The sequence below is a fragment of the Ictidomys tridecemlineatus genome, chromosome 3 (genome assembly GCF_052094955.1).
Source record: "Ictidomys tridecemlineatus isolate mIctTri1 chromosome 3, mIctTri1.hap1, whole genome shotgun sequence".
NCBI classification, from domain to species: Eukaryota; Metazoa; Chordata; class Mammalia; order Rodentia; family Sciuridae; genus Ictidomys; species Ictidomys tridecemlineatus.
The window spans coordinates 3,330,111-3,350,223 of record NC_135479.1 but is presented as its reverse complement, the minus strand read 5'-3'; the positions used below and the strand labels follow the sequence as shown (position 1 = coordinate 3,350,223).

General features: G+C 48.6%; 1 protein-coding gene across 7 annotated transcripts in view; it reads right to left on the bottom strand.

Moving 5' to 3' along the window:
• Usp36 (ubiquitin specific peptidase 36) overlaps positions 1–20,113 on the bottom strand; it is a 33,930-nt gene that overhangs the window by 10,798 nt on the left and 3,019 nt on the right. For 6 of the 7 annotated variants that reach the window (XR_013435846.1, XR_013435847.1, XM_078041532.1 and 3 more), the window contains exons 3-13: positions 18,337–18,607; positions 17,582–17,797; positions 10,131–10,241; positions 9,455–9,557; positions 6,485–6,552; positions 5,968–6,038; positions 5,283–5,365; positions 4,255–4,366; positions 3,155–3,295; positions 2,233–2,333; positions 1,252–1,390 (exon numbers count right to left, since the gene is read on the bottom strand). Coding sequence is in view for 5 of the 7 variants with exons in the window: in XM_078041532.1 (XP_077897658.1) it covers positions 1,252–1,390; positions 2,233–2,333; positions 3,155–3,295; positions 4,255–4,366; positions 5,283–5,365; positions 5,968–6,038; positions 6,485–6,552; positions 9,455–9,557; positions 10,131–10,241; positions 17,582–17,797; positions 18,337–18,589 (1,398 nt within the window). In the remaining 2 variants the exon portion in view is untranslated. Of the gene's footprint in view, positions 1–1,251; positions 1,391–2,232; positions 2,334–3,154; positions 3,296–4,254; positions 4,367–5,282; positions 5,366–5,967; positions 6,039–6,484; positions 6,553–9,454; positions 9,558–10,130; positions 10,242–12,084; positions 12,276–17,581; positions 17,798–18,336; positions 18,608–20,113 lie in introns of those variants that run through there. The other variant, XM_078041536.1, reaches the window with a different exon arrangement.

The following is a 20,113-nucleotide window of genomic DNA, read 5'->3' as shown; positions in this document are numbered from 1 at the left end:
TGGTTAAGTGCAACAGCTTTGCAGATGTGCCCGCACAGGATCCCGGGTACCTGTAGCCACCCTCAGGTACAACTCCTCCGCCTGTGGCCCTCCTGACCCTGAGAGCTGTTGCTGATTCTGCAGTTAGATCATGAACTTCAATTCCTACATCAATTCCAATGAGCCTCATTTCCACTTCTCTTTTCTTGGATGCGGAGGGAAAGACAGCTGTCCACATGTAACTACCCCACCGCAGGCTGGAAAATCACTGCTGCCTGCCTGGTGTGGGCTTAGCTCTGGCCAGAAGGAAGAAGTCACTTGGTGACAGTAGCCAGAGCCATTGACTCTAAACGGAAACGGCTAATCACCTTGCCAAGAAAACTGAGTTCTCAACTGCTTCAACAGAAAACTTCAAGTACCCACAAAGATGGCTTCCAGGGACTCCCCGATGGCCAGCATCTTGCCACAGGGCTTCACTGTACTTTCCTTAGGCTGTGCAGACCAAAGTGCTTCCCTATTGCTAAACCACCTGGGCAAACTGCAGACACAACGTCCTTTCACCCTCCACGTGTCCAGCTGCTGGTGAAGGAGCCCCAGGATGGTTATCAGAATCAGGACAGTCGCCTGGCACACACTGTGCACTCAGTGCTGGACTTCAGCTTGGGCGATCAGTGAGCATGTCTGGACAATAGCAGGCCCAGAGAGCAGGACTGATGCCCCTGGGCATCAGAGAAGAGCTGCTGGCTCAGCCTCTCAACGTCCGTCAGCTGATGGCCGGTTGAGAAAACAAAGCTGACAGATACAAAACCACTACCTGAACTCCTCCACTCAGCTAAGCTTCCCCCATGAGAAGTCTGGACATCTGTGATGCATGAGACAGGAGCTCCAAGAGCCGCCCATCACCCCATCATCTTTTTTTGTTGTTGTTCCAAGGATTGAACTTAGAAGCACTTAACCACTTGTCTACATCCTCAGCCACTCCTTTTTTTTTAAAAAAAAACATTTTTTTAGTTGCAGGTGAACACAAAGCCTTTATTTTTATTTATTTATTTTTATGTGGTGCTGAGAATCGAACCCAGAACCTCACCCGCGTTCAGTGAGCTCTCTACCACTGAGCCACAACCTCAGCCCCATCCTGAGCCCTTTCTGAGATAGGGCCTCACTAAGTTGCTGAGGCTGGCTTTGAACTTAGATCCTCCTGCCTCCACCTCCCTAGCCACTGGGATTGCAGGAGTGCACCACTGCTCCCAACCCACCCCATCATCTCAGTACCTTTGCCATTGATGGGGAGGTAGCTACGCCGTTGCCCATGTTCTTCTTGGTATGATCTAGAACCACACTTGGGCGGCTGGGAAGGGTAGAGCCTGCCTTAGAGATGGGGCTCTCGGGACTTTTCTTAGAGCATGGAATTCTGCAGAAGGAAACAAGAAACTTGTACTGAAGTCCAAAGTTACTACAAAATGGATAGCAAGGGAGAATTGGGGTAACTTGAAGTTGAGGTCATGTTTCTTTTTCAGGAAGGGTGAGCAAAGGTAAAGTCAATCAATCAAGCAATCAATCAATCCCCCAACCCCCCGAGGGAACCTAACAGGTCTCTTGAACTCACTCTGCCCTTAACCAACAAGAGGCCAGACAGAGCCTCAGATGCGGCTATGTGGGAGGGCCAGGGCCAAGTCTGGGCAAAAGTCTTCCAAATTAGAGGCTCAAGCACCATAAGGCAAAAGACCCCTCATATGTGCATCCAAACCTCAGCAGGGTGGACAGAGCAGCAAAAACACCTCAGTCACCACACCCTTCAATCTCTAGGTCAGGGAGCAGGCCAGGAACAGGCCCCACCACCAGTGGCCTTCCACGCCCACAGGATTGCGTCCTCACAGGAAGGTGCGCTGCCCAGCTGCCACAGGGCAACAAATCATTTGGGGCGTCGTCACAAGACAATAGATAACTGTCCAGGGAGCTTCAAGGCAGCATCAACAGAAGGCAGAAAGAATCCCGTCCTGCCTCCCCAGGTCTGGCTTTCCTCCACAACCAGAGGAGCTCACTGAGGTCCCTCCTAGGGGTCCAGAAGCATGGCACCTGACTCAGGGACAGTATCTGTCCAACCAAGTTCCCTCCTACTCACTGAGGTCCCTCCTAGGGGACCAGAAGCATGGCACCTGACTCAGGGACAGTATCTGTCCAACCAAGTTCCCTCCTACACTCAATCCCCAATTTCTTCCACACAGGAAAAGTGGGGAGAATAGGGCTCCTCACCGCAGGTAGAAGAGCAGGTAGGCCTGCTGGTTGAGAACCACCTTGACGTTGCTGGAATGGACCAAGGAGTCGTTCATCTGGTACCACTGTCCATTGCTCGCCTGTGCAGCACGGGGTTGTAAGAAACAAAACAATCACTCCAACAAAACAACATGAGGCATCTTATGGGTACCCTGCTGCTGACTAACCAGTAACCATTCCTCAATACATGTGTACCACTTGGAGGCTGGGGGACATGGCTCAGACCTGCCTGGCACACGTGAGGCCCCAGGTTCGATTCTCAACACCACACACACACACACACACACACAGACACACACACAATGTAATGTCTGTACCCTCCAAATGGGACCCCAAATTGTGCTGAGTTCCAATTACTTCCTAATGTCCCTCCTAAAGGGGACTTGGCAGATCTAAGCACCACAGCATCTCCCTAAACTTCTCCAGGTCTAAGGAGACAAGGCAGCCAGCTCTCTAGCACCAGGATGTCCCACTGGCCCCAGAACACTACAGCTTCTATTGGAACTGTTTTGGTTTCTTTTTTATTTTTGGTACCAGGGATTGAACACAGGGGCACTTAACCACGAGCCATATCCCCAGCCCTTTTTATTTATTTATTTTTAATTTTGAGATAGGGTCTTGCTAAGTTGTTGAGGCTGCCTTGAACTTGTGATGCTCCCGCCTTCCAAGCTGCTGGGATTACAGGTGTGTGCCACGTGCCTGGCTGGAACCATTTTTAAAAACATCTTTCCATTCCTCGCACAGAGGCCACAAGGACCTGAACAAAACTGTAAAACATCACCACTTTCCAGAATAAATGTGCAGAGGCTAAGTGTGACTGACACAGCAAGGCCAGATGGCCCCCAGAAGGCAGCGCCAGCCCAGCAACCAGGGAACCTGGGCAGAGTGCAGTAGCACCCACCTTCACGTAGCAGTAGTAGTGCCCGGCATGGCAGCTGTAACCTGAGTGGACCAAGACGGCGTAGAGTCCATACATGACAGGATCGCCGTTACTCTGGGACATATATGGGCGGATGTTGAGGAATTCCGGATAGCCTACATCCTGTTTGAAAATTCAAGGAAGAAGTAGATCATCTTTATCCCTGAATCAATTTGCCTTTCTATGCACAACCACGTGAAATGCAACCTTGGCTGTCTTTAACAAACCGGGGCCCCACCCCACACACATACTGGTCAATGATCAGTGACACAGGTCAAGCAGCCAAGGTGTGAGCCAGGTGCAACTCACCTAGGGGAAATGATCTGATTGTGCCGTTTAATGAATTATAATTGTTCTCTTTGTCACACATCTAAGCTAGCTCTCACACTACCTGGCCCCCACCTATAAAATGAGAAGAGTAACTGGTTCCCTTCCCCTCTCCTCTACAGGAGCATGGCCGAGGGAAGAATAGGAGCACGTACTGGGATCTAGGTCTTCAAAAACAAAGATGCTGAATGGATTCAGCCACTTGCTCTGGTAAGTTATGGTTCTAATAGATTGGGTCAGAACAACACTTATGCCAACATTTAAAAAAAAATCTCCCCCAAGAATATTTACATATTTTAAATTAGATGAGCTTTACAAGCAACTTGAGAACTCTAGAAAAAATGTTTTAAAAAATTATCTTTCCAAAGACAAATGCCTTGCCCCAAACCACAGAGCCAGGCTCTAGCTAAGAACATAGACATCTTTCAGTAAATGCCATTGTGCAAAAAGTAGGTCTTTGCTCCACATGTCACAAAAAGCCACAGCATGCAACCACGCCTGTTTTAGACATGAGACAGAACACGGCAGACCACAGCCACAGTCCTGTGTTCACCAGACTTGCTCTTCAGGAAGCCTGACCTTCCCCACTGACAGCACCTGAGGACAAGCAGCAGCTATGGGGAGGGGTTGGTAAGATGGCAGCTCTTGACCTGGGCTGCGTGCGACAGTGACCTCAGGTTTTGATGAAACACAGGTCCCCGGGCCCTGGGGTAAAGAGCAGGCCAGCTGCAGAATGGAGTGCAGTGAGCACGCACCTTGGTGATCTTCCCCCCACTGGAGTTGGCAAAGCGCTTGAGGGAAAGGGTGAGCACGTTGGAAGTCCTGTGGATGGTGAAGCGCTTGCTGGCGGGGACCTTCTTCTTGCATCTATGGAGATGGTGAGTGAAAAGGTGTCAGTTCACACTCTGAAGAACACCTTGTTTGCACTATGTGAATACAAGAACGACGGACTGTAAGGGAGTCTTCTTAAGTGGGATTTATGCCTTCTACACTCCAAACACCAAAACCAACTTGCCCTAGGTAAAGGAAAGCTACTGCAGGGCAGCCAAGGCTGGAGGAAAGATGAGATGCCAAAGCAAAGATCCCTTACCAACCAGGAGGCCAAACAGATGCACAAGAAAGAACAACTTTGGCGCAACACAGGGAAGAACAAAGTAAAGCAAATGTGGCCAAAAGAAAATAGGCAAGCAGGAAATTACTGCAAGCAAAGCCAGAAGACAGGTAAAAGAAGGAGAGGAAATGGACACAGGTCACCAGCTCCCAAAGCCAAGGGCAGCAGAGCTGGAGAGGAATAAACTGTGCATAGAACAAAAAATTTGAAAAGCAGAATTAAGGAAATATTCTTTAGCAATCACAGCTCTAAAATAACCTACACATAAAGACATGTACCCAACAAGACTGTACAACACCAGAAGACCAGGCGGAGCCCTATGTGTGGAGCATGCCTCTTCTAAGGCTAGCAGGTGGTTCTCGGCCACACACTATCAGTGAGGCCTCGAGCCAGTCCCTTCCCTTCCCTGTGCCTCAGTTTGCCCATCCTGGGCAGTGGGGATAACAGCGGTCCCTACTTCACAAATCAGTACATGTGCAGATACAGGGCACAAGCCACTCTAGAACCAGGGCCATGCCTTTGTTTGTGTTACCGCAAAATTGTTCATGAGACAGCAGGCTACTTGAGAAACACAAGCAGGGGTCACTCTACGAGAGGACAACATGTGCCGGGTCAGCACTTGTCTACACCTTCTGGACAGCCAGGCTTTTCCAGGGGCAGAGGGAAACTTACTTAGCACACATATAGGCATTGTCTCCACTCAGGACATCTGGCTTCACAAAAAGTTCCAGAGCACGCACAATATTTGCAGCTTGCTGAGGAGGAGGAAAACAGGGACTCGAATCAACAGCAGGAAAAAGGCTGACTCAAGAAATGCTGGATTTGGTGTCTTCCAGAAAAGGCTGAGGCAGCAAATCACAAAACTTAATTTTGCATAGAACTGATGCACTAACTGCGCACTCCTGAGATGGGAAAGTCCACCACAAAGGAGCAGAGAGCCAGGCTGTGCCCTTTCTCTGGTGGTGACAGTGACATCTACGTCAGACGTGCCACGTGAATCAGTCCCTTTCAACCAGACTGCAGCGGGATCGGTTCAGACAACTGCAGTGAAGGGAGAGCCCAAGGCCTCGCAATTGCAAGCCCAGCAAACTGAAGGGCCCCAGGCATGCCCTGAAGTCTGCAGGTCGTGTGGGCTGACTACGCTGGCACGCTGCTGCTGGGCACCCAAGGCTCAGTTCACCACTTTTTTTTTTTTCAAATGAAAAGAACACACACAGGAGAAAATGGACAGACATGCAGATGCGCTGCACCCGCGGCAACCAGGGTTCTTTCCTTGCTCTCTCACTCGTCTGCTCTGGCGCCTGCCCCGCACTGCGCTCCCTCTCCTGATGCACACGTGAGCACAGAGCCCCCGTACCCGGATCTCCAGCGCGATGTCCAAGTAGGGGTCATAGGTGTCCGAGACGCTCTTGCACACGGCACACTTCACTGCAACAGAACGAGGAAGCGGTGGGTAGCCCACGTGGGGACCCAGGCTCCAACACCCAGGAGGAGGCTAAGGGCTACAACTAACTCTCCACTGGCTTTTTCGAAGAGGATCGCCATGCCAGTCCCTTGAGAGTCAGAGTTGTGAGAGCTCCCTCTCACCAGCGGCGCTGCAACGCCAGCCCCACTCCTGTGGGCCTGCCCTGACGCCGACAGGCCAGCCTGGTGAGCCCTCTCAGGAGGAGGACAACAGCTCAAGCCGAGGACCTAAAATAGCACCAGCACTCTGTGTGCGTGCTCCAAACTTTTTCGCTTAGAAGTGAGCAGTGGACCTAGCAGGTGACCAGGGCTTCAGAGCCCCGTGACTGCATGCCTGGAGGCTCAAGGTTCCTGAGTCACGCTCCAACCCAATAAGGCATCAGGCTGGGTGGAGAAACATCCCCACTTACCTCGTGACCTGAGGTACCCTCCAAATATCTGATGCACCAGGGTAGTAGCCTGTGTCTGACGATCCAATCTGCAAAGGAGGCCACATGCCCTTGAGCGCTTCATGACACACAGAGCTGTACTCACACTCAGCCCCACGGGACCCAAGAGGCTCTCCCCAGTCAATGCCCTAATCTGTGCCTGAGCTCCCAGCAGTGCCCAGGCTTCCCACAGAGCTCCCTGAATCAGTAGGCAACCCTGCTGCCTGCTCCTCAGGAAACCACAAGCTCAGAAATGCCCTGCATCCTCACCATCTCGCCTCTTCTTTTCAGTCTCAATAAGATAAGGAGGATCCAAACATGGGGTGGGTCTGGAGCCCAAGCCTCCCACACCCTCCCCTGGGCAGTGGAGCGATGGAATGGGCAGGAGCAAAGTCCTTCCATACCCTTCTTAGCTGAGGACAGCAGAGACAGGCCATCCTGCATTCTAATCCCCTAGCACTGCTTCCTCAGCAGAGCCTGGGCACTGAACACCCACTCCTGCCAGCAAAGGCAAGACTATGCACAGCACCCCACGTTGGATCTCTGCTCTTGGCTCCTCGCCCACCCTCTGCATCTGGCTATGAAACTATCCTCCTCCACTACCAAAGAGCTCTGCAGCACCAATCCCACAGCTTTGGAACCTTCTATAGAAGACTGGGGTACCTGCTCCCCTGACTAGTGCCCCCTTCTAGGCCCCTGGCTCCCTCCAGACTGCTCATGGGCATCTCACCCTGAGCCAGGTGCAGAGGGTGCTGCCTCCAGGGCTCCCTTCACACTGTGTCTGCACAGTTTTTGCTGCAGCTTTGCCAACTCCTACAGAGCATGAATTCCATGCCAGGCCTTCACTGACCTAATGCTTCCCAGACTCTGGGAGCTCCAAAATATTTGAGGGACCAGATTTTTGCATTGTTAGAAAGTTAGAATATGTAAAGTCAACTGCTACTATCTACTAGCACCACGATTCATCAAAAGAAGGTATGTTGGGGCTGGGGATGTGGCTCAAGCGGTGGCGCGCTCGCCTGGTATGTGTGCGGCCTGGGTTCGATCCTCAGCATCATATACCAACAAAGATGTTGTGTCTGCCGAGAACTAAAAAGTAAATATTAAAAATTCTCTCTCTCTCTCACTCTCTCTTTAAAAAAAAAAAAGATATTTTTTAAAAAAAACAGAAAAAAAAAAAAAAGAAGGTATGTTTTAACCAAAAACCAGCAAGGACACGACCTCAGAGCACATGCAAACTTGTGGATGGCTCTATGCTGGACAGTCATGGGGAAGGCGTCAGGAAGTTCCGAGGCATCCCATGAATACGTTCTGACCACAGTGCAAGTCACACTCAAATCATCCATGCCACCAAACCCAAAAGGGCCTTCCACCTGCAAGTTAAACAGAACACTGGGCTTTCTCTCCCTACCTCTCTCTAGACCAGTGGAAGTGAGCACCACATCCCACCTGGCACCTGATCTGCCTCCCTTCGTCCAGTGCTGGCCAAACCACATACCTGGACTCTCTCCTGGCCACATGAACCCAAACTACCCCTTCCCCCAGCCCACACCCCCCAGCCTCTCCCATACGCAGACCCTGGCTGAGTGGTCAGGCCTGGGCCCAGCATCAGCTCCTGTCTTGCGCTTGCCAAGTGACTACTCTGTGCCGGCCACTACTCCAGACCCCACAGCCCTTTCACCTGCTCTACAGGCTCTCACCCAGGCCCAGTCACACACCTCTCGACTTCAGCCAAATGAGTTCTAGGGTCACTTCTCCAGAGGAGGTGGCAGGGTGGCTCCCCATCATAAGGTGTGGTCCAGTCCCTGGAGACCACATTTCCCACAGGGTGATGTAAATGCTGGCTAACTGACTTGTCTTCCAACCACACTGGGAGCTCCTCAGACTCAGGATCTCATTTGTAACTTCTAAATTCCCAGCACCTGCTACTAGTTTGGCACTCAAAGGTATTAAGCAAATAACTAGTGCTTGAATTAGATTCCATGAAAGGAGTAGACCCTATCTGTGTGGAGGGAAGGGCTCAAGTCCCTCCAGCAGGGAGGGAAGAGCCCATGAGCAAACCCTCAGATAGTGAACCAGAATACAAGAATCTCACAAAAGATTACTATTTATAAATAAGACTCTCATCCACTGAAACCAGTGGTTTCCCCATTTTAACCACTGCTACAACTCAACTAACCCTTCTAAAGAACAGTCTAGATGTTTCCTACATTGTTTAGGTAAGTATTTTCAGAATATTCAGTTCTCTTTGGAGCCTGGTCTCAGGACCAGTGAACTCAGGGAGCACACAAAAGCACCTCCAACCAGTCGCGGTGGTGCATGCCTGTAATCTCAGGGGCTTAGGAGACCGAGGCAGGCTAAATTGTAAGTTCAAAGCCAGCTTCAGCAACTTAGCGAGGCACTCAGTGAGACCCCATCTCAAGGGCCAGGGGTGTGGCTCAGTGGTTAAGCACCCCTGGGTTCAATCCTTAGTACCCCCCCCCAAAAAAAAGCATTTCCAGATGGTGACCAGAACCCTCAGGACACATAAGAGGAAGCAGTCACTTGCTACAAAGGTGAAGATGCAGCGAACACAGTGTCAAACACTGAACACCAGAGCCCCACCCCCTTCCATCTTCACCCATGAACTGCCACTGTCTGCATCCAAGAAACAAAGTGACTTTAGAAAGACCAGAACTTCCTCCAGGAGACCTGAGAAAGCACTTCCCCTCCCCTGAGCTCCAGGACGGCACTGCTATGGCCTCGCCCTGCCACCCGATCCTGCCACTGTCAGGGGCAGGGGTGCTGGGGTGACAGTCTCGCCCTGGCAGCCCCCTGCTTGGGATCTGGAAGTCCGGTGTCCCACATGAACTCTGCCGTCCACAGAGGAAGGTCGGGAGGTGGAGGGCTGCTCCCTCCCCAGGCAGTGCCACGGAGCGGCACCCCCAGGAGAAGTGGGAGTGGAGGACCTACTTGGCACAGCCGTTCAAGCAGGCCTTCTGCATGGCGTCGATGGTGTAGCGGAGAAACTCATGCGCATCCTCTTGGTTCCCGAAGCGGAAGTGCCGGGCGATCTCTGAATGAGAAGACAATGGGTAGGAAGAGCTGCCAGCCCCACTGCCAATCACCAGGCGCCTCAGGGGAAATGTGCAGCTCTTTCCTTAGTGAGACTGAGGGCTTAAACCCTACTCCTTAGCAGGAAGCAGACGCCACTCAGATGTAAGAGCTGCCAATAAACCAGCTTCCCAAGGCAGCCCAGAACACGAATGAATCCAAACCCTGCTTCAGTGCCACAACCTACACAGGTTCAAACTGCCACTGTGGGTCCGTCTTTCCTGCCAAGTGAATGGGAAATCTGATTCCCACAGCATGCGCTCCTCTGACGCCCAGAAAGACTTGGCATGTCCCCACCTGCACCCCTCCCCTGCTCGCCTGCCAATACTAGACCCATCCTCAACAGGAGGACTTCTCCACCCACCTGACCCAGCCCCTCTCAAAGCCCACCCTTTGGTCCTCACTGCTAAATGCAGTATCTTTAGCATGCAAGGATTCCTAAGACCCCATGCGTGACTTTCTCGGCCGTCCAGCGGCTCACAGTGCCGACCAGAGCTAGTGTTTTGCAGGCATTTCACCATGGGTCCACCCTTACTTTTCAGATCACGGATGAAGGAGACGGGCTTGATGGCGTTGCCACTGTTGGCGAAGGCCTGGACAATGTGGTTCTGCATGATGCACAGCATGCAGAAGCTTCCATGGTGACCTGCCAAATGGAAGAAGCAATGTTAGGACAAGAGCTTTCTCAAGAACTTAGAATGATACCTCCAAATGAGGCCTCCCCAGACCTGTGAAGATCGTCGGCTGGGTGGCAGAGATCCCAGGGCTATGGACTCGGGATCAGAAGGAAAATGCTCCCTTTGCTGGAGAGTGCTGGGGGGTGGCCATGACTCGCCCACAGCGGTAGCTCTACACACTGCACACCAGCACTGCAGGTAGTCACTGGTCATGCCGCACCATTATCATTTATACAAAGGATAAGCTCAACTTTCAACAGGAAGCTCAGAAAAATATCTCCTTTAGTTTCTAAGTTATGTCATTTGGCCAACATTCTTAAGTATTTTAAGGCTTTCTGATGGTTCTTCAGTTTGCACCTCAAATGCAGGTACCTCGGCTCTGCTGTGTGCAGTAAATACCTCACTGCCATTCATCAGTGCTGAAAACTGAGGCTCAAAACAGCAAATATTTTTGGTCTTGTAAACTGTGCAATGTCCATCACAACGGTGCCCTTCTGCCACTGTAATGCAAAAGCAGCCACACACAATATGACAGGTATGCAAGTGCTCAACAAAACCTGACTACAAACCAGGTCCGGCCCACATCCACCTGCTGACCCCTGCTGGATGTAAAGAACTGGCTTCTCACTAGGAACAGACCCAAGTGGCACATTCTTACCTCTACAATTGAGATGTATTTTAACTACAAAAAGATGTACAAAGACTATCATACCACCCAACCCCACTCCATTTTAGGTGTCTTGCAACTAAAACACTAGTGTAAGAGTTGAACTCTCCCAATCCCATCTCTAGGTTCCTTCATCCAGGTGAGCACTACCTGGGACGAGGCCATTCCTGTAGTGTGCACATATGGTGTGTATCCATAAGCAATAACTGCTGTTTGCTTACAAACTCCATCGCTATCAGCAGCCTGGTTTTTACAATACTGCTGTAGACGCAGTGCTAGTCCTGTCACCACTATCTCCCCACGGCATAGCAATCCTGTGAACAGCTGTTTCACATGTCTCCAAGAACATTCACAAACCTAGTTTTCACCGTAGACTTCTGACCTGTCAAACCATATCCATTCATTACATTTTTTTTAAAAATGATAGCAATGGTTGGAGGACTCAAAAATTAGGACTCATAAACTAGAATTAGTAATTTAAAACAAAATAGGGACTTTAAAAACTGTTAAAAGCCCTTCTGTTCAAGATCTAACCTTAATGAGGATAGGAAAGGCGTATGGAAAGTGTGTGTCCCCTCACCATGTGGGAGCCCACTAATGCCCAGCCTCACACAACACCCCTTAAACAGAGCAAGGTATAACCTAAGGTGCAGTTTCCCCAAACCCTGGCAGTGTCTGAGATTAAGTCGTACAGGGACAAACACTTTTTCATGCAATTTATAAAACCATAACTCAAAAGTGACTCCCAGGACTTCAGGGACACTGCTGCTCAGGGCCTGCCTGTGTCCCTCTGGGGTTGCTCACGGGCTGGTCTTCCATCTCACTGCTGCTCAGGAGGCCCCTGGTGCAGTGCAGCCTCCACCTTCAGGGCTCCTCTAGCAGCACTGGGAGAGATAGCGCACAGCCCAGTCCCACGGGGCCCTCTCAGGTATGGGTGGGGTGCAGGGAGGAAGGACCATGCCTCTTCTCCATACATCTTACACAGAATGCCGGGACACTGCATGCATTAATACTTCAGAGTGGCAGTAGCCTCCACTAGGGCAGCCAGTGCTGCTCACAGGAGGAAGAGTGGGCAGTCCACCCAGAGGCACTGACCACAACACAACTGTTCACTCATAGGCCTGCTACCGATCCATGCCACTTACCTGTGCACGTCACCAGGACTTAGAGACGTGACCTACTTTAACTACATTCATCATCACAAAGCAGAAAAATGGCTCAAAAAATACTCGTGCAGAGAAACCCGGAATGGAAGACAGCTAGCTCTGTAGGGAGACAGCAGGAGGAAGATGGCAGCACGACCTCACTGTCTCACTGCCAGAGCCAGAGAGAAACACAAGGACACCTGCCAAAGCACACTCAGAAGGCCACCTGGACAACCTCCAAGTCACCAAGGAGACTACTGGAAACAGGGTGGGTCCCAGTGGGAAGCACCAGTTTCACCCTCGAAGGGCACGGAGTGGCCCCGGCCCTCCGTGGCTGTGTGCACTCACTAATGCTGTTTGCACCATACGGCACCTCCCGTTGCTCTCTTTCACAAGAGAACCCACCCCCTGCATTCAGCACACAGCCCCACAACGTTGCCCCAGCTCTGCTCCTGCCTTCTCCATGCCCCTGCCTCTGGTTCCACTCTCGTTTCCTGATTCTGAACTGTTCACCTATCCTCTTGGTCCCTTTCCTTCCACATACACGTGCACCTCAATGCTCCATTCCCGGTCTGCATGTCAGCGACATGAGGAGGAGTCACACCACCTGACTCCCGGGGATCTCTCCTGTGCAGGACCCTCAGAAGCTGCCTGTCAGCTCTGCCTTGCTCTGTGGTTGGGCTTTTGCTTGCTGTCTTTTGCTGCAGATATTTTTATGATGTTTTCTATTTTTCATTTTAAGACTTTCTGAGGTGGGGTCTCACTAGCAGACCTGAGTGATTCCCCTGCCTCAGCCATCAAGGAGCCAGGACTATACCAGCAGACATTTTTACACCCATGCTAGATCCTGGCTGTAGGAGCAGAATTGCCGGGTGATAGACTTTGTGAAAGTTAATGCCATACTGTTTCCCAAAGCAGTCATGCTAGTTCAGGCTGGGAGTATAAAAAGAATCCCTGAGCTTCATCCTAACAATCATACTGAACCTCTGAACTTTTATGACTCACAAAGGTGAGAGAAATGATACCCTTTGTGATTTTCATGACCTCCTCGAGGACTACCCCGCTGAACATCATAGCATGTGCTTCTTTGATACCTTGAATTGCCTCTTCTAATTTTATCTATTATTTTATTTTACTTATCTATTTATTTGTTTTGGTACTGGTGTTAAACACAGGGCACTTGACCTCTAAGCCACATGCCCAGCCCTTTTAATTTCTTATTTTGAAACAGGGTCTTGCTAAGTTGATGAGGCTGGCTTTGAACTTGTGATCCTCCTGCCTCAGCCTTCCAAGCTGTTGGGATTACAGGCGTGTGCCACCTCATCCAGCAATTTTATCTTTTTTTTGGCAGGCAGGGTGGTAGTGGTGGTGGTGGTGGGTTCCCGGGAATTGAACTCAAGGGCACTAGACCACTGAGCCACATCCCCAGCCCTATTTTGTATTTTATTTAGAGACAGGGTCTCACTGAATTGCTTAGCACCTCACTTTTGCTGAGGCTGCCTCAGCCTTCGGAGCCACTGGGATTACAGGCGTGTGCCACTGCGCCTAGCAATTTTATCTATTTTTTAACAATCTTTTATGTTGATTTTTAGTTCTTTATACATTCTTAACACCAATGCTTTGTTTGTTCATTTCAGGCTTGTAACTGGTCTTTTAATTTTCTTTAACTCACTATGTCTTGGCATTCCCTACACAGACTTTGTCAATGCCAAGATATATTTGTTTTCTGATAAACAGAAGTCCTTAAAGCTAATACATCTGAGTTTACCAATTTTTTTTTAATGATCCATGCTTTAAGTTTTAAGAAATCCCCTAAGGTCAAAAAACTATTTACCGGGCTGGGGTTGTGGCTCAGCAGTAGAGTGCTTGCCTAGCACATGCGAGTCTCTGGGTTCAATCCTCAGCACCACATGTACATAAATAAAATAAAGGTATTGTGTCCAAGTACAACTAAAATATAAATATTAAAAAAGAAAGACTTTAGATAGGAGACTCTCAAAAGATAACATCAGCAGAGTTTTAAAAAAAACTATTTACCTACATTTATTCTAAATGCACTGAGTTTTTCTTTTGATACTGTTTTTCATCCACTCTTCTCTTTTGCAAATGATTGATATCAAAACCCTGTGTCAGTGTCTATCTAGGTAAAGCAAAGTGTTTGTTTTGATTCCAGTTATTAAAATGACAGACCCAAGTACGATTATGTACAGTCAGTCTGCACCTCCACATATCCATGGGTATGTGGCCTGCTTCTGGGCTCTCCGTTCTACTCCACTGGTCAGGACATCCCTCCTACATCTAACACTATGACTGCTTCACCTCTGAGACTATACAGCAAGCCTCTATTTGGTAGAACATATCCCTTCTCATAGACGTCTTCTTCAGAAGTGCCTCTGAGGTCTGGAAATGTTACTTCAATGGTACAGCCCTTGCCTAGCATGTGCCAGGTCCTGGGTTTCATTCCCAGCAAAACACACACCACCAGCAAATAAATGGTATTTTGGCCATTTTTGGTCCCTTGCTTTTCTATTAAATTTTAGAACCAACTGGATGAACATTAATCTACAAATCTGGGGAAAAAAAACAACATTTTCATTAGTACTGGGGACTGAACCCTGGGTGCTTTATCACTAAGCCACATCTTAAGCCCTTTTTACATTTCAAGACGGTCTCCTTAAGATGTTTAGGGCCTTGCTGAATTGAACTTGGGATCCTACTGACTCAATCTCCCGAGTCTCTGTACTACCACACCCGTTGAAAACCAACATTTTTATAATGAGAAGTCTCTCTCCTGTTAAGGCAACTTTCTGTCCATTCAGGTAGGCTGTCAATTAATGTCCTTCAGTGAAGGTTTTCCAATGCACCTCACTAAATTTAGGTCTAGCCTTTATTGCTTATGTTGCTATTTTTTTAAGATAGTAAATTGTTTATTTGGTATAGAAAAATTCAGCTAAATTTTATATGTTGATTTTATGTCTAGTCACATTGCCAAATTCCTCTTGCTAATTTGTCTACATATTCTCTTGATTTCACATGTTTTCAAATTATTATAGTACTCTCCCCTCCTTTCCTATATGCCACTGCTCTGGCCAGGTGCAACACAATCTTTCTTTCTTTCTTTTTTGGCACTGGGGATTGAACCTAGGGGTGTTCTACCACTGAGTTTAATCCCTAGCCCTATTTTTTATTTTGAGACAGGGTCTCACTAAGTTGTTCAAAGCCTAAGTTGCTGAGGCTGGCCTTGAACTTGCAATCCCCAGCCTCAGCCTCCCAAGTTGCTGGGACTACAGGCCAGTGCCACTGCACCCAGCCAGGAGCACCACGGTCCTAAACAGAGGTGGTGAGGGCAGCCACACATGCCTCACCATGATCTGAAGTGTACACTTCCAGGACTTTCTTCTTTAGAATGGTGCTCTGTGCCTTTTGTGTTTTTTTTAGCACTTGTGCTTTTATCAGGGTAAGGAAATGCCCATGTATTACTACTCTGCTAAGAGTTGTATTTCTTTTAATTAGGAATGTTTTCAACTGACTTTTCTCTTTCACTTCATTAATAAAGCAATTAATTGCATAGGTAGCAAAATTAGCAGTCACTTATACAGCACTTTCTGTGTGCCCAGCCCTGCGCTCAGCATTTCACATAGCCACCTGAGCTTCGTGACAACTCTGTAAGGATGATGCTATTCTGCACCCTAGGACAGGGGGCACAGAGAAGGCAGGTAGACTCCCAGCAGGACTGGGAGGCAGGCCTGCAGGCCAGCTCCAGGTCCTCAGCTACAGTGCTGTGGCCCTGCAACTTCATGAGATTTCCTGGCAGCAAAATGCCTTCATAGTCCCCCGCTCATGTTCTGAAAAACCATTCAGTCTGCTAGTATTTCATCTAGAATTTTAAACCTAGTTCATGAGATTATTAATTTTCTTTCTCATATTATCCTTAATTTTGAAATCCAAGTTATAAGAACCTTCCAGAACAAGGAGGGGAATATTTTCTTTTCTGATTTTCTAGATGACTTTGTGAAGAATCGGCATGATTTAGTTCACAGAACTTACCTATAAGGGCTGGGATGTAGCTCAGGGGTACAGCATTTACCTAGCATGCATGTGAGGCCTTGGGTTTGATCCCCAGCACAAAAGAAAAAAACAAAACAAAAAACCCTTACCCATGATATCATCCTAGTCTGATGCTGAAGTCATTTGCTTCATTTTTAAAAAATATTTTTATAACGTTTATTTATTTATTTTTTTATGTGGTGCTGAGAATCAAACCCAGTGCCTCACATATACTAGGCAAGCGTTCTACCACTGAGCCACAGTTCCAGCCCTTTACTTTATATATAATATTATCTGTTTATGTGTGGTGCTGAGAATCGAACTCAGTGTCTCACATATGGTAAGCAAGTGCTCTACCACTGAGCCACCACCTCAGCCCCTTCACTGTCTTTAATAGTTAAAAAGACTCCTCGGACTTTTGATCCTTTTTTAAATCTTTTTTAATTTTGGTACTGAAGACTGAACCCAGGGGTGCTTAATCACTGAGCTCCACTCCTAGACCATTTAACTTTTCCTTTACAGACAGGGTCTCACTAAGTTGCTGGTGTTACAGAGGTACCCCCATCACACCTGGAATTTTTTTTAAGTATTTTTTTTAGATGTTGATGTACCTTTATTTTACTCATTTATTTATATGCAATGCTAAGAATTGAACCCAGTCCCTCACCATGCTAGGCAAGCACTCTAGCACTTAGCTACAACCCCAGCCCCAAGCTTGGCTTTTTTTTTTTTTTTAAACCTTTATTTTATTTGTTTATTTTAATGTGGTGCTGAGGATTGAACCCAGGGCCCCACCTATCACTGAGCTACAACCTCAGCCCCACACCTGGCTTTTGATGTCATATTTTAAATCATTTTAACTTCTACTTTGAAACTTTTTTTTTTAAATACTTTTTTAGTTGTAGATGGACACAATATCTGTTTATTAATTTATTTTTTATGTGGTGCTAAGGATCGAACCCAGTGCCTCACACGTGAGAGGAAAGCGCTCTACCACTGAGCTACAGCCCCAGCCCGAGACATGTTTTATAGTGTACGTACAACACTGGTATACAGAATTGAATATATGTATTTTGGGGCTATCTTTTGCAAACCTTCATTTCTGTTTGTGTAATCACCTTCAGAAGAGTTTGGAGAACACAAACAAACTTGCACATCCTATTCTACAGCAAATCCAATTAAAATGTGGGCTTTTTTAATTTGAGAGGAGGCCCTACGATGTCGTCCAGGCTGGCCTTAAACTCACAGTCCCCTTGCCTTAGCCTCCTGAGCAGCTGGGACTGCAGGTGTGCTCCCCTTCCAGGTGGGTTTTAACAGTTACTACACATCAGCAACTCCACCAGGGTGATCCAGGTGTTATCTTTAACAGTGCCTGAGTGTACGGGTTTCTCTGATGGAGACTGAATGGTTCCACTAGCTCAGTTACCCCGTAATGCCAGCCCCCACTCACAGTTCCGTGCATGCTCCTTGGAAAGCAGGTAGTTGGCCAGAGGCGGTGTGTAGGTCAAGCACTGTATGGTGGAGTTCAGGAAGCAGGTGTTGCCCAAGTTGTGTAGCCCTGCGCCAACTCGGAAAACCCGCTCCCACCTCAAAGACAGGCGCTCTGTGGGGAAGAGCACTTTCTGTGGGGCTGGGACTCCATCACTACCACACGGGCGCTCACTCCCTAAAGAAAAAAGGAACAAGGGAAGAAACGGAGACAAATAAGTCTACACAGGCAGACCCCAAAAGAACCCTAGACATTTTCTTAGCATGTGGTTGGTCAGAACAGCTCACTGGAGGGCACTAGTACCCCCAGGACTGGACACCCCAGGGAGCCAGCTCAGAGTGAGCAGTCACACCAGGGGCTTCCTGACCGCTCAGTTCTAGAATTCAGACCCCTGTGGAGATGAAGGATCTGGGCCTTGGCACAGGGCCCAGTTATGGCCACATGCAGTCTACCTCATTTCTCTACCTCCAAGCTTGGCTTTCAATTCTATTAAACCCAGGGCAAGAGATCACTGGAGGTGGCGGGGTGGGGGGAAAGGGGGAGTTTGTTATGAAGAACCCCTAGGTCACACCATCTTCCTAGAAACATCTACAACCGATGCCCATGGACCCCACGTGAAGTCCAGCACTCCCTGTGACATTCTAGTGCCCACAGTGGGCCCACCACTCAGCCAACACCGAGAGAGGCCTCCCTGCCTGTGCCCTGCATGTCCATACCCTGTCTCCTGGCCTGAGCCTCATCTCCACTCCTGGGGCGACTGGCGCCCTCCGTCTTGGGGTTCAGCAGCAGGTATTTGCTCTTCAAGGACTCTAGCTGGTAGGAGAAGCTCTTGCTGGCTGGCTCGAACTCGATCTTCTGTAAAAGGACCTTCTTGGCGGAGGAGGCCAGGAGTTTTCCCAGTTCCCCATCCTCAGCCGAGTCCTTGCGACCGGGTTTCAGGGCTTCCTTCAACTTATCGACTATTGGCATGGTGCATTCCTGTGGGGACTAGAAGGAACACAAATCTACAATCACTATGTCCAAGGAATAAGAGCTTCCGCTTGGTCATCATGGAATCTAGCCATCACAAAAGCTTCCCTGGTCAGCTACCATCCTACAAGGAAGCATGAGACAGGAAGACACAGACCCATGAGAGTCCGTACTTCACTTCTCAAGATACATGTACAGCCAGGCAAGGTGGCAAGCGCCTATAATCCCAGCGGCTGGGGATTACAAATTCAAGGCCAGCCTCACTAACTCAGCAAGCCCTGAGCAACTCGGTGAGACCTTGTCTCAAAGTAAAAAATAAAAGAGCTGGGGATGTGGCTCAATGGTTAAGCACCCCTGGGGTCAATCCCTGGTACCAAAAACTCAAGACAAGTGCACAAAGAGCTGAGAATGCCCAGGGATAGCATCTGGGCTGCTAGGCCACCCTGCCTCGAGCCCTCAATCAATATACACCAAATGTCTACAAGTCAGGCTATTTCCTTCAAAGGGACAACACAGGGCTCAAGAGCAGGGAAACACTTAGTTGCATACATGCTCTGGTTACTTACACACATATAGCCTTGTAATAAAGGATCAGCACACAAGGGGATGGGCACATGTCTGTAGACCTATGCTCTTCAGAAGAAGGCCGTGGACCACGAGTCTCCTGAGCACGGGAAATGAGGCTAGTCCCCAGCAGAAAACACGCCACCAGACTTAAAGGCTTAGTTAGGAATGCAAAACATCTCAGAAACTGGTTACATGTCAAAATGATAATATTTTGTATATATTGGGTTTAAAAAAATGAAAATTAACTTCACCTCCCTTTTTTACTTTTCCAATGTGGCTGCAGTAAAACTTTTACATTTGTGGCTCTCATCATATTTCTATCACTGTATGTACAAATCATCTAAAACTAAGGGAACAAAACCAAAAAGGAAACAAAGTAATTTTTTAAAAAATGAAGAAGTGAGAAAAGAACAAAGGATCAGACCTGGAATAGCATGTACAAGACACCTAATGTTAGACAAAGTTTCTCCCACCTCTTTCAAATAGCAAGGAAGGAGAAGTAGGCAGGAGGGGATACAAGTTTTAAAGGTAGCCAGTCTGGGTCACTCTGTCATCTTTAACTACCCATCCAGGGACGAGTACTTTTTACAAGATCTCCTGTTCTTGGATTGTAAAATACAGACAAAAACAGGTGGGAAGCTGGCTGCAGGGACTAGAGAGCGGGCTCGTTACACTGGGCCTGCCACCACTGGCAGGTGCAGACTCTGCAAGGAGGGAAATCCCTCCCTCACCTCAGCCAGCTCCACCCACATCACCCTGCTCCCCACCCCCTGTCCTAGCCAAAGCTTAGACTGAGTCAGAAAAACTTGTCCCTGAAACTGCTCACTCCCTCCAGACAAATGAGAGTTCCCAGGGTACCCCGAACTAGGAGTGCCTAGGGAATTAGCTAGTTACACCCCAAAGTCTGACCTAGTGAATCCATGGATCTCTAATTAAGTCTTTCAAATCTCTTACCGT